Here is an 11995-nt window from a genome sequence, read left to right as displayed (position 1 = left end):
TGACACATCCAACCCCCCAAAAATTATAAAATCTCAATTCTGACGAAGGAAAAAAAATGCACTTCCAAATTATATCATATCCTCTCCTAAAATTAAAAAAACTGGATTTCAATTCTAAAATGGGAAAATATAGTATAGTATATCCTTGCCTAAAATTACTGATTTGCAGTCTTTCAAAGGCTCTATTAAAATAGATGATGATGAATTTAGGTTAAATAAGTGTATGTGGACAATGCTTCCAAAAAAAATGACGCCTAAATGTTTGTGGATTTTTTAATAAACTAGTACCCATTGTCTTTGACCTGGTAGGAAGGTTACCCCTCCTCTCGAACTTCCAAATTGAGTGCTCGAACATCCCAATTCCTGCTTCACTTGTGAAACTCATTTTTTTTAATAATATAGAGAGATAAAAATAGAGGTAAGCAAAGCAAATGAATAATTATTATTTGTAAAATATAAAAACTTATATATATAAATTAGCCAATAATAATTAACCGAAAAAAACATTATAATCATTTGACCAAAATCCTAAAGTTGGGAAGCCAGCCGATCCGCCCCGCCCCGAAGCGGGGGCAGGGACGGAGGATCATTCGGCAGCAGGCTGGGAAAAAGGGGGGTTGCTGAAGACAAAAACTAGAGAGAGAAAGGGGAGGGGAGAGAGATTGATTTCAACCTCGCTTGACTGACTGAAAGCTCCCTTGTTGGTGGCTCAAAGCCTGGCTCTGATCGCGCCTGCATTATGTATGGCAATCGCAAGCACGCCTGCCGATTCGACAGCCAAAGAAAAGGGGGCTTAATTTTTCCCACGCACCCCGATGGGGGCAATGTATACATATATATATATGTATGCGTGATGTATCATGCACCCCCATCGTATATAGCATTCATTCATCATGAGATATGCGTGTTTAAAGCCGCTCTGAGCAATCCTCGCGAGCGGCGGCAAAAAAAGGACAGGCAGGCAGGCAGGCAGGTTTGGGTGCGTAGGCGCACAAGGGCGGGCAATGCAAAGGCTACCTTAGATATAGGTAGTGGCCCCTGCCTGCGGTGTTAATAGTGTATGCAGTGTATGTGTGTGTGTGTGTGTGGGGGTGTGGGTGTGGGTGTTAACATCGGCATCGACGAATCCCCACACAAGCACGTTTTGCCGGTTTCGTGCAAAATGGCATCATCTGCCAGCACCCGCACCTCCACCATGGAAGATCGAGGAGGATCGCAACAAGTCATCGTAAGGGCCGGGCTGTTCCTTCGCCTTCTCTTCGCTTTCCCCATCTTTCCGTCCGTTTCGGGTGCTGATGATGATGATTATGATGATGATGATGATGAGGGTCATGCCCCCCATCGCTGCTGTTCTACTCTGAGACGGGACCTCTCCTTTACCCTTCCCTCCCTTCCCCTCAACCCAACCCTACCCGTCCCGTCCTTTCTTGCAGTGCCCGCTGCCATCGCTTCCCCACAGTTGCAATTCACCAAACCCTCCCATTAATGTCCTCCTCCCACCCCTTTCCCCATCTCTATTAGCCTTCCTTCGCTCCCCTTGCCTTTCCCTCATTTGCAAACCCTAGACATTTAGGGTTTCCGGCTGTGCAGAGTTAAAGTTTCCGGCTTGTACAGAGTTTGCAAACAGCTGAAGTCCTTAGGGTTTCGGATGGTGCAGGCTACCTCTAAAGTAGGACTCGCCCGAAAAATCAATTGTAGAAGCGGATTTTTGCCCAGGAGTTGTGTAGACAGAAAGTTCTGTGAGTCCTTACGGTTTTTGGTCAACAATTCAAGCGGATTTCGCCAAATCATCAGGGTTTGGGGTTGTTTAGGCGACCATTCTTTGTGTTTCTGGCTGCACAGACGGTTTAATTCCTAGGGCTTCTTGCTCTGGAGGCTTCAATTGAAGGGGATTTCGCAGCGTGTAGCGGCCGAGCTTCTCCAACCTTCCAACAATGGAAGCGGAAGAAGAAATGATGCACAACACGCACGAGGATAGAAAGCGGAAAATGAAAACTCCGCTGCAGCTGGAGACTCTCGAGCGAGTTTTCGCAGGTTCAGCACCCTCTGTCTCTTCATTCTGGTAAGAATGCGATCTGCGTTTTCTGAGCAGTACTGATTTTCTGTTCCCTTGACAGAGGAGAAGTATCCGTCGGAAGCCATTCGGGCACGACTCTCCATCCAGCTTGGACTCTCCAACAGGCAGCTGAAGATGTGGTTTTGCCACAGAAGGTTGAAGGAAAGAAAGTCCAAAGAGGAGGATGAGGAGCCTGGTAGCTCGGACAAGAGCCCACAGCAGGTCAAAGAGGCACCTACGCACAGGGGATCTACTGCAGTTTTCCCTTCACCTATACACAGGGGATCCACTGCAGTTTTCACTTTGAAAAAGGAGGAACAGTTAAGTGGAGGCAGTTGCCATTCACAAGATGAAAGTGCTTGGAAGTTCAGGAGGCGACCGGAGGGGCTTGTAGAGAAGGAATTTGACAGCACCAAGAGGAAAAGGAGCCGACAAACTGCCTCCAATAGTGCAGATCCGTGGAGGGTCTCTGAACTCCAAGCCATTGCATCTGTAGAGGCTCAATTAGGGGAACCTTTGAGGTGGGACAGTCCTTGCCTAGGCATAGAGTTTGATCCACTTCCACCGGGAGCTTTTAGTTCACTTGCTGGTATGTATTCCTCGCCTACCCTGCCAGCACCAGGTTAGCTCGGTTCATCAGATTACATCATCCCCTAAGGTTACACATGAACATACCACACCTGACTAATGGTATTGTTGGATTATGCAGTGCCTTCCCAGCATCGTAAGACTTTACCCGTGCAAGATTTTAGAAGCCGCTTGGAAAGTAAAGCTACCAGCAAACCTGACTTTACGCTTCAGAGAGTAAGTTTGCTAAAGCCTTGCTCATGAAAAGCTCTGGTCCTGTTGCACCTTGCATAGTCAGCCTCATATATATGTATTGTATACATACTTTTTATAAGTGAAAATAAGGCTTCCATTATGGAAAGTTAAGTACGAGTTAACCCAAGGTGGGATTAACTCAGAAGCATTGTAAAAACAGCTCAAACTGGGCAAGAGAAATCTGTGCCATTCGAAGGCTGTACATGTGTGTATGTATTGTATACATACATACATACATACATACATGTACATACACACACACACAGGCACTCACGCACACACGCTTATATATATATATAGAGAGAGAGAGAGAGAGAGAGAGAGAGAGAGAGAGAGAGAGAGGGTATTCTGAGCTACACTTGTGGTTCGGAGTAATTAGTGAGGGAAAGCTAGTACATAACCTTGCGGCCATGTGGCCATTTGTAAAGTAATTTTTGGTAATATATCTTCTATTACAAAAAAAAAGAGAGATTTTGTTTTATTTTCATTTTGCCCAGCCTTTTTATTTAAAAAAGCCTCATGAGCGTCATGAAATTTCTCCCAGGATCCAGTTTTTGCTGAATACTCTCAGAAAGCAGCTCGTAGCCGAAAAGCAGTTGCTTCTGACAGTGGGCAGAGCACCAATGGTCGGTCTGGTTCGAGATTGTTACAGGAGTATCAGTTCATTCCAGAGCGGCCAACAGGAAGAGATGGGATGACTCCTGGCAATGAAAGATCTGCTCATTCAAAGATCTTTCTAGGACCTGAAAACGATCGACAAGGTTTGACGTTACAAGGCTCCTTTTCACGGGGGAGTGAGAGCCTGGTAAATGCATTCGGATTAGAAGGGAAGCCCCTTAATGCTGGTGGTGGTTTGTTGCTCCAGAGGGACATTTACAACAAGCATATTTTCCCTCAACCTCAGATTTTGCACCAGGATTCCTTCTCTAATTTTAGTTATGACGGACATTTTGGGGGCTACAATAACTTGTATCACATATTGCCAGCTGGCACACCTCTTCATGGTTCCGAGAAGCTTCCTATCTATAATGAACACGAGCCAACACATGGGAACAAGAAACGGAAGGCAAGGCCCTGATGTTCTCCATGTAGCTGCATTCCTGTGTCAGTGTTCTGTTGATTTGATTTTGATAGAGTGCAAAATGATTGGCTGCTTTTGACTTGTGTTCTCAGAGTGAAGAGATTAGAATAGCAAAAGAGGTTGAGGCTCATAGGAAGCGGATACAGAAAGAAATTGAGCGAGAAGAACTTGCCAGGCGAAAGGTCAGTGTAGACAAAATGGTTTGCATAGAGTCTACGCTCCTGTTTTCAATGAGGTTTTGTTGAAGGAGTTGCTCAACTGGGCTAGGTTTTCCTGGTGACCACCAGTGCAACCAACCCTATGGATGAGCTATCATGCTGTCTTGCAAATACTACCTTCCAACCATGCTTTTATATTGATGATGTGTGTAATGGTTGCTCTTGCACAGTATCACTCAGCCATTAGTGGTCTTTTAGTTACTGCTTGCCAAGTAAAGCTCTGGTGCAGGGATCAAATTGTGTTAATCTGTGCTCTTGCCCTGCTGAGCTGTTAAGTGTGGGGAGGAGGATTACCACATGAACCGTATCAACTGAGACTAACCAGACGGTTTTTACTTGACTAATCCAGAGAGAGGAACAACTACAAAGGGAAAAAGACAAAGAAGTTGAAAGAATGATGCGAGAAAAGCAACGTGAAGATGAACGGATACAGCGGGAAAGGCAGCGTGAGGATGAACGCATACAGCGGGAAGTAAGACGGGAACTGGAACGGCAGGAAAGACTGGTCCAGAAGGAAGCCCAAAGGGTAAGTTTGACAGCAAAACCACCACAAGCTCATCTGAGAACTTAAGCTGTAATGTGCTGGTTCTGATGTATTTTCTCTCTTCATTCAGCTAGAACGAGAACGCGAGAAGGAGGAGGCTAGAAGGCTGAAAGAAGCCACAAGGCTGAAAGCAGCCATTGAGAGAGCAACTGCCCGGAGACTAGCTCGGGAATGTGTTGAGCTTATAGATGATGAACGCCTTGAACTTCTGGAGGCTGCTGCAACATCCCAGGGCCTGCCCTCCATCTATCTTTTAGATGGAGAGACCTTGCAGGGCTTGGACAGATTCAAAGGTTGGGAAACAGTACATACTGCCGACAATGAACAATTCTTTTGAGTTTGGTTTAAAAGCCATTTTGTAGTAGTTTTTTTCATAAAATTTCTCTATGTTTGCAGTCTGCCTGATTAAATCTGCCAGTCTGTTAGGGCAGTGCTGATTATACGATGGTGTGCGTGCAAGCTTTGAAAATTGATATATGTGGGCATCTTATTGAAGGTCGTTAGATGGTGACATGTCGAGATTGTTGTGTCTGGCAGACTCTTTGAAGAAGTTCCCCCCTTCTGCTGTAAAGATGAAGACTCCTCTGGCAATCAGCCCATGGATTGACTCTCAGCAGAATCTTGGAAATCTTTTCATGGTATGTGAATGGAGCCTTGAACTGGAATTTGGTAACATGGTTTTAGGCTCTTTAAAGACAGATCCCTTGTCTATGAGGAGCAGGTGGATCAAGGCATTGGACAGGTGGGGGTTATGTAAGTCCTTGTACAGTTCAAGGCTTGCACTTGTGAGGCTTTAATTTAGAGTTGTTCGTGCGGGGTCAGAGGATGGTCCATCTCTTTTTAGTACTGCAATTTTTTGGGGGCAGGGGCTCAATCACAAGGTGATTTTTTTTGCCAGGTATGGAGGTTCTTGATAGCGTTTGCTGATGTACTTGGTCTTTGGCCATTTACTCTCGATGAGTTTGTGCAAGCATTTCATGACTACGTAAGACCTTGTTTTACCTTCTTATTTTATTGTATCCATTTTTAGGTATGGAGGTTGTTCTACACAGTAAAGCTATGTGTCCTTGTACTATTCTTACCTTCTATTTTGGCGACTCAGGATCCTAGACTGCTTGCTGAGATACACATGGCCCTTGTTAGAACTTTAGTGAGAGATATAGAAGATGTGGCTAAAGCTTCTGCTTGTGGAGGTGCTGTAAATCAGTACACAGCTCCATCTACCATTGGAGGGGGGCATTCGCAGCTTGTCGAAGCAGTAAGTATCTGTACTTAATAGTTTTGGTGGCAGGAGACTTTGTGCAAGGTGCTGTCCTGCAAGGTTGTTATATGCCCACATTGTTTGACTCATCTCATGGATATACCAGGCATTTGCATGGGGATATGATTACAGGGAGTGGAGCCGGCATCTAAACCCCTCAACTTGGCCTGAGATCCTTAGGCAGTTTTCTCTAGCTGCGGGATATGGCCCCATATGGAAGCAGCAACAAGCTGAAGTATTTAATGGCCAGAATGGCGAGGAAGGTCGCCAGGTCTATCACAAGGTTCCTTCACAAGGCTGATTGTCATTTGCATTGATATTGACTGTTTAATGATTGTTTTCTTGATATTTGGTTCTCCCTAAGAGTCTCCATGGAAATTTTGTCCGAGTAATGATAGTCTTTTTTGGATAGGGAAATGTTGGTGAGCAAGCTGTGAACACCTTGAGGTCAGGAGCAGCTGCAGCCAATGCTGTTACTCTCATGAAAGGAAAGGGGGGCTCTCATGCCCGGAAGTGTCGATATCGATTGACCCCGGGCACAGTGAAATATGCTGCATTTCATGTGCTCTCCGTTGAGGGTCCGAATGGCCTTTCAATCGTGGAAGTAGCTGATCGCATTGAGGTATCATGCTTGATTTGTCAGAGTGCTGGTGTTATGGAATCATTCTAGTAAATTTGAGGTCAGCCTGATGTATGCATATTTTTGTATGTCTAGAAATACGGCTTGCGCGACCTTACAACAAGCAAAACCCCTGAGTCTTCCATCGCTGCTGCATTGTCACGAGACACAATTTTCTTTGAAAGGGTGGCCCCTTCAACTTATTGTGTAAAGCCGGCTTTTCGAAAAAATCAAGAAGATGCAGAACGATTGCTGCAAGCAGCAGTGGAGAGGACACGGCTATTTCAAAGTGGAGTTTCTGATGCATATGATGTTGAGAAGGACCTAGAAGATATTGATGAGGTAGAAAGAGATCAAGATTCTGGTGATGATTCAGAGGATATGGAAGTAGATGATGCAGACAAAGGAAAGGTCACCTTCTCTCTAAAGGAAGGGAAAGTTGTTGAAGCTGGAGAGTGTACAGGAAAGGCCAAAAAACAAGACCTGCTAGACAAAAATGCAGGAAATACTCTGATTCATGACAGTAGAGGCAAGCATGCCTTGCTTTCAAGCTTGGCACATGCCAATGGATCAGCAACAGATGGAAGGGAAAGAAGTATGCAGGTAGACAAAGCTGTGGCTGCTCCAACAGATACTGAAATAGATGAAAGCCATGCTGGTGAACCATGGGTGCAGGGCTTGATGGAAGGGGAATATTCTGACCTTAGTGTAGAGGAACGTTTGAATGCTCTTGTAGCACTGGTTGATGCTGTTAATGAAGGCAACACTGTTCGTGTTGCTTTGGAGGTAGTACCCTGCTTTCTCTGCCAAGAAATCAAAGCCAATATTTCATTTTTTGTGTAGTCTGTAAATAGGTGTTGAACCTTTTCTGCCTTGCACAGGAACGAATGGAAGCAGCAACTGCTTTAAAACGGCAAATGTGGGCTGAAGCACAGCTGGACAAGCGACGCTTCAAAGAAGAACAACTGTCAAAGTCACAGTCTCAAGTTGGTGAGGGCGTTAAAGGTGAAGGGTCCAATATGAGTCCTGTGGACGGAGATGTGAAGACTTTGGCTACGGCGTCCATAGATGGTACCCAAATGGCCTCCAAAAACTCTCCCCCCTTGGATAAAGAACTGGGGATACAAGGCTGCAGCAACCAGGATACTTCAACCACGGGCATCTCTGGGTTCGCTTCAGAGAAAACTCGTGCACAGTTGAAAGTTGACATTGATTTCCGAGCAGATGAGCTCTATGTCTTTAGGTCCCTGCCTCTGGGCTTGGATCGTAGACACAATCGCTATTGGCAATTTGTGACATCCTACGTTGCTGAAGACCCAGGTTGTGGAAGGGTTTATTTTGAGTCTTCTGAGGATGGTCATTGGGAAGTTATTGACACCGAAGAGGTTTGTGTCACCTCCATTACTCATCTTTTGCATGCATGAAGAGGCTAGAAAGTGGCTTACCTAGAACGTTGATGTATTGTCTGCACTTTTGATTAAATTTTACAAGATCTTAGAGTGTCTGGAGTTTTTGTTGAGCAGGCTTTCAGTGCATTGATGGCTAATTTGGATACACGAGGAATTCGAGAAGCTCACCTGCATGGAGTACTGCAGAAGTTAGAGAGCCTTATCAGACAGGGAATGAGGAGGTTTGCTTCCACTGCAAGGCCTGAGCAAAGGTTGCTAGTGAATGAAAGTGAGGCTAAAGTCATAGATACCATTCCGGGAAGAACTTGTAGCAATGGGGTCGCTTCGACCTTTCATGCAGGATACACAGAAGAAGATGGTAGCTCTGGAGATGGCACTGTTTTACCAGAGAGTGAAATTTCCAGACTTAAAGGGGCTATACAGATCCAGAGTGGTAACATCCGAGCTGAAAGGAAGCATGTGCTTGATCGGTACAAAGAATTTGACAAATGGCTTTGGAGTAGACAAACACCTGAACTTTCTGTTCTTGTTGCTGTCAGGCTGAGAAAGAACAGGACTTGTGAGCTCCTTGCCAAGTGTGAAATCTGCCACGATTTGTACTGGCCTCAGGAAAAACATTGCTCGTGTTGTCATGCAACCTTTGGAGTCTCTGCAAAAGCAGATGCAAAGTTCACTCAGCATGCTAATGAATGTGAGAAGAAACGGGCAGAGAGAGGCGCAAATTGGAATATGCAGGGTCCATCAAAATTGCTTCCATCCAGGGTTCAGCTTCTGAAGGCTCAGATTCTTTCTGTTGAGGTAAGCCACATGCCAAAGCTGATCGAGGGTTTTCTGTGGGATCGAGAAGGCAGTTCTAGGCCATGGGGTTTTGTTCAATGTTGTGATCTGCAATATCCTAAGGGCCTAAACCCAAATTTTCAACCTTAAATCGGTCCATACAATGACTAAAGTTGTTGTTTAGAAGGCTGGTTTTAAGTCTTGTGTCTTCATTGTAGGCCGCCATCCCTGCTGAGGCTCTGAAATCATTGTGGACAGAAACACACCGAAACACATGGGTGACCTCACTGAAGCATGCATCATCTCCTGGTGAACTTCTTCAGGTTGTTGTCTTGATGTGTTACCGATGATCTAGAGTTTAGGCTATGGCTTTGTACTCATCCTTATTTCTACCATGTAAAATGCAGTTGCTCACTGAATTAGAAAGTGCTGTTCAACGAGACTGGTTGTCATTTCCTTTTGAAACCACCATAGAACTCTTGGAGGCTGCTTCCATGGACACAGTACCTGGGTCAACAGTCCTTCCCTGGGTTCCTCGAACTACAGCAGCTGTGGCACTTCGGCTCATGGCATTTGATTCTGCACTCTTTTACAGTGCTGAACAAAAACGTCAAAGCTCTACTCGGCCCAACAAAAGTCATCTTGTAAGTGAATACAGTCTTGGGACCAGGAACTTTCTTTGATTTCCACTTGTTCTGGTCGAGTTGAGCTGTAAAACATGAGATTTTCGACTTACAAAATCAGATTTACTGAACTTGCAGGCACCTGCACCTGGGCCCATGTCTACAAAGAAAGCACAGAACATAGACACTGAGGACCTTTTGTCCACAGTAGAGGAGGGGAACAATCCGTGGAAAGATGCTGGCATCCAGCAACCTGATCTGGGCTGCAGCACAGGTAGGCATTCCAGGAGTCATGGTCATGATAGAAGTGGCAAAGCTGTTATTAAAGATGGGCTTCAATTTCCTGGAGAATCTCATCATGCATCATTAGTGAAAGGTTCAAGAAGCAGTGATTATGGTGCTGGTACTTTTAGTTTGCATAAAGTTGTGATGGAACGTGGGCGAGCTAGTCGCACCAGGCGTCGCAATCAGTCTTTCACACAGAATTTTGATCGTGGGGAGCACACTCGATTTCAGAGTGCACATGGACAGCATGAGTTTCAGACTAATGGTAGGGTTGGTTTAAAGAATGCCAATCTGGCTAATAACAAACAAACACACTACGAGGAGGATGAAGAAGATTCTATTAGTGGAGCAGAGGAAGAAGGTGAGGAAGAGCTCATAATAGAGGATGAATATGAGGAAGAGGAAGATGGACCCTCTGAAGACCTTAATCAACCCAGGGAAGAGATTGATGTAGGTGAGGAGGCTGAAACAGATTCAATGGAAGAAGAAGAGGATGAGGATGAGGATGAGGATGAGGATGAGGATGATGACGAGCATGAGCATAAGCATAAGCTTGAGCCTAAGCATGGGCAGGAGCATGATATGGTTGGCTGTGAGGAGGATGGTGACAGTGATGGTGATGGTGATGAGAGGGAGGATGGGATCTCTGATTCTCACTCATCTGATGAGAGTGACTGATCAGAGGAATGGGTTGTTAAAGAGATGGTGTAAAGGCCAAGGGGTATGCTGGTACTGTATTATACAATTTTGTATAACGGTTAGATTTTAGTTTTATTGTGTCTCAAGGAGTAGAGATATAATGAGTTCTCCTGAGAACTTACCGATACTATTTTCTAAGCCCGAACAATTTTTTTGGGGGGGAACAGGATGGAAACCAGTTTTCCCCAATTACGACAGCTGTGCAAGGTTGCAGGCCATGTAGATTTTTCTTTGTACAGGGTCAATATTTCTTGGTCTTATAAAGTAGATTTTTGGTGTATGTATACAGTCTGTGCTTGCCCATAAACCTTGAGGAGTTTGTCGTGCTTAATGATTGTGGGTAGGTAGGCTAAACTACCTTTCAATATAGTCAAGAAGTCAAAAACTATCATTGAAATTTTCCGTGATTAATGTGTCATTCCTGTCCCCCCTTTCAAAATGGTCAGTCTCGTTTTGTGATGATCGAGGTATCACAGCCCTCAAAGTCTCCAACCAACAATACACTAAGTACTTCATGTGCCTTTTTTTTTGTTCATCATTCAACACATTCATATGAAAGCGATAAGTTTTTTTTTTCAGGTGATTTCAATATTGACTAAAAGCTTTGTACTGATTTGTGCTCAAACTTGTGTTTATCATAAAAACAAGAGAATAGAGTGTCCAATGAAGCAGACGAGATTAGCAAGGCTTGTGAGTCAGAAGTCCAGCTTTATTTATTTATTTATGGTTTTCAAGATGGGACGTTTACCATAAAAACAAGCGAATACACTGTTTGTAAAGCCCCTCCAGGTGTCATTAGCTCCTTTTCAATTGCCCCTTGATTCATTTCTTTGGCATATGTTACCAAGAGTGGCCATAGCTAACCTCCAAACACTGTCCTGCCTGTAATGTACCCCTACATAGTGGTTCAGTGTAAAGTAGTTTGACCTGGTTTTTACCCTTTGTGAGTACTGAGCTTTGTTGTTGAATGAACCCATCAACATCCTCTCTCTGCATGGAGAGCCAGATAGAAGGTCAACAGTGTTTGATAGTGTACGCTGAGCAAGACACTGTTGGACCATTAAGTGTCTAATCCATGCCTGTTGGAAAAGTTATTCATCAGAGTTGCTCCTCCTCTGCCATGCTTTGCCAGTGGGTCCGCCTCTTGTTGAGGCAGCTGTTCAATGTCCTTGAGGTGCACCTTCATAGTCTCAGCCTTTATGTGGGTGCAAGCTAAAGCAATGGCAAGTTCACCCTCCATATTTCTAAGCCAAACGTTGACTCCATGGTCTCAAAGGGCATGAATGATTAGCAGCCATTGCACTGCCTCATGCTGCCCACTACCTGCTGCATGATAAAAGCTTTGAACCATTGTCATTTGCTTCATCCACGTCATGCTGTCCCATAAAAGACTCTCAATTGTCTTAACAACACTTAAACAGCAAATGGGCACCTTGCTGAGGAAAAACCAAGCCAAAGCAGGCTGATTTCATTGTTCTTAGAAGGATTGAGAAGCAAACAATTGCATGATGTGTTGTATGCAAGAAGACGCCGAACATTAGTGGATGTTTCCTAGATGTTATAGAATTTGATGATAAATATATAGGCATTCCAGCCATGGA

At 44.6% G+C, this 11995-nt stretch overlaps 1 protein-coding gene across 3 annotated transcripts; it reads left to right on the top strand.

Moving 5' to 3' along the window:
• Positions 1–739: 739 nt before the first annotated feature.
• Positions 740–10674, top strand: LOC147604655 (homeobox-DDT domain protein RLT2-like). Of its 3 annotated transcripts, none has more exons than XR_015265288.1 (18): positions 740–2034; positions 2118–2645; positions 2766–2860; positions 3423–3944; positions 4052–4141; positions 4527–4703; positions 4792–5014; positions 5259–5359; positions 5620–5706; positions 5824–5979; positions 6089–6265; positions 6395–6604; positions 6698–7387; positions 7483–7986; positions 8125–8808; positions 9006–9096; positions 9195–9431; positions 9549–10674. XR_015265288.1 is itself a non-coding variant. In XM_086794513.1 (18 exons), exons 1-18 carry the CDS (start codon positions 1935–1937, stop codon positions 10371–10373), a joined length of 5499 nt encoding a protein of 1832 aa, XP_086650639.1. In that variant the 5' UTR covers positions 740–1934; the 3' UTR covers positions 10374–10674. The 3 variants fall into 3 exon arrangements, 2 of the variants coding, with proteins under 2 accessions (XP_086650639.1, XP_086650638.1); XM_086794513.1 differs by having other exon boundaries at positions 6089–6253; positions 9006–9110; XM_086794512.1 differs by having other exon boundaries at positions 9006–9110.
• Positions 10675–11995: the final 1321 nt, after the last annotated feature.

Source organism: Cibotium barometz, chromosome 61, assembly GCF_041138505.1.
Source record: "Cibotium barometz isolate CiBa-2024 chromosome 61, ASM4113850v1, whole genome shotgun sequence".
Lineage (NCBI taxonomy): Eukaryota > Viridiplantae > Streptophyta > Polypodiopsida > Cyatheales > Cibotiaceae > Cibotium > Cibotium barometz.
Note: the sequence above shows the minus strand (reverse complement) of the source record. Positions and strands in the feature narration are given on the sequence as shown.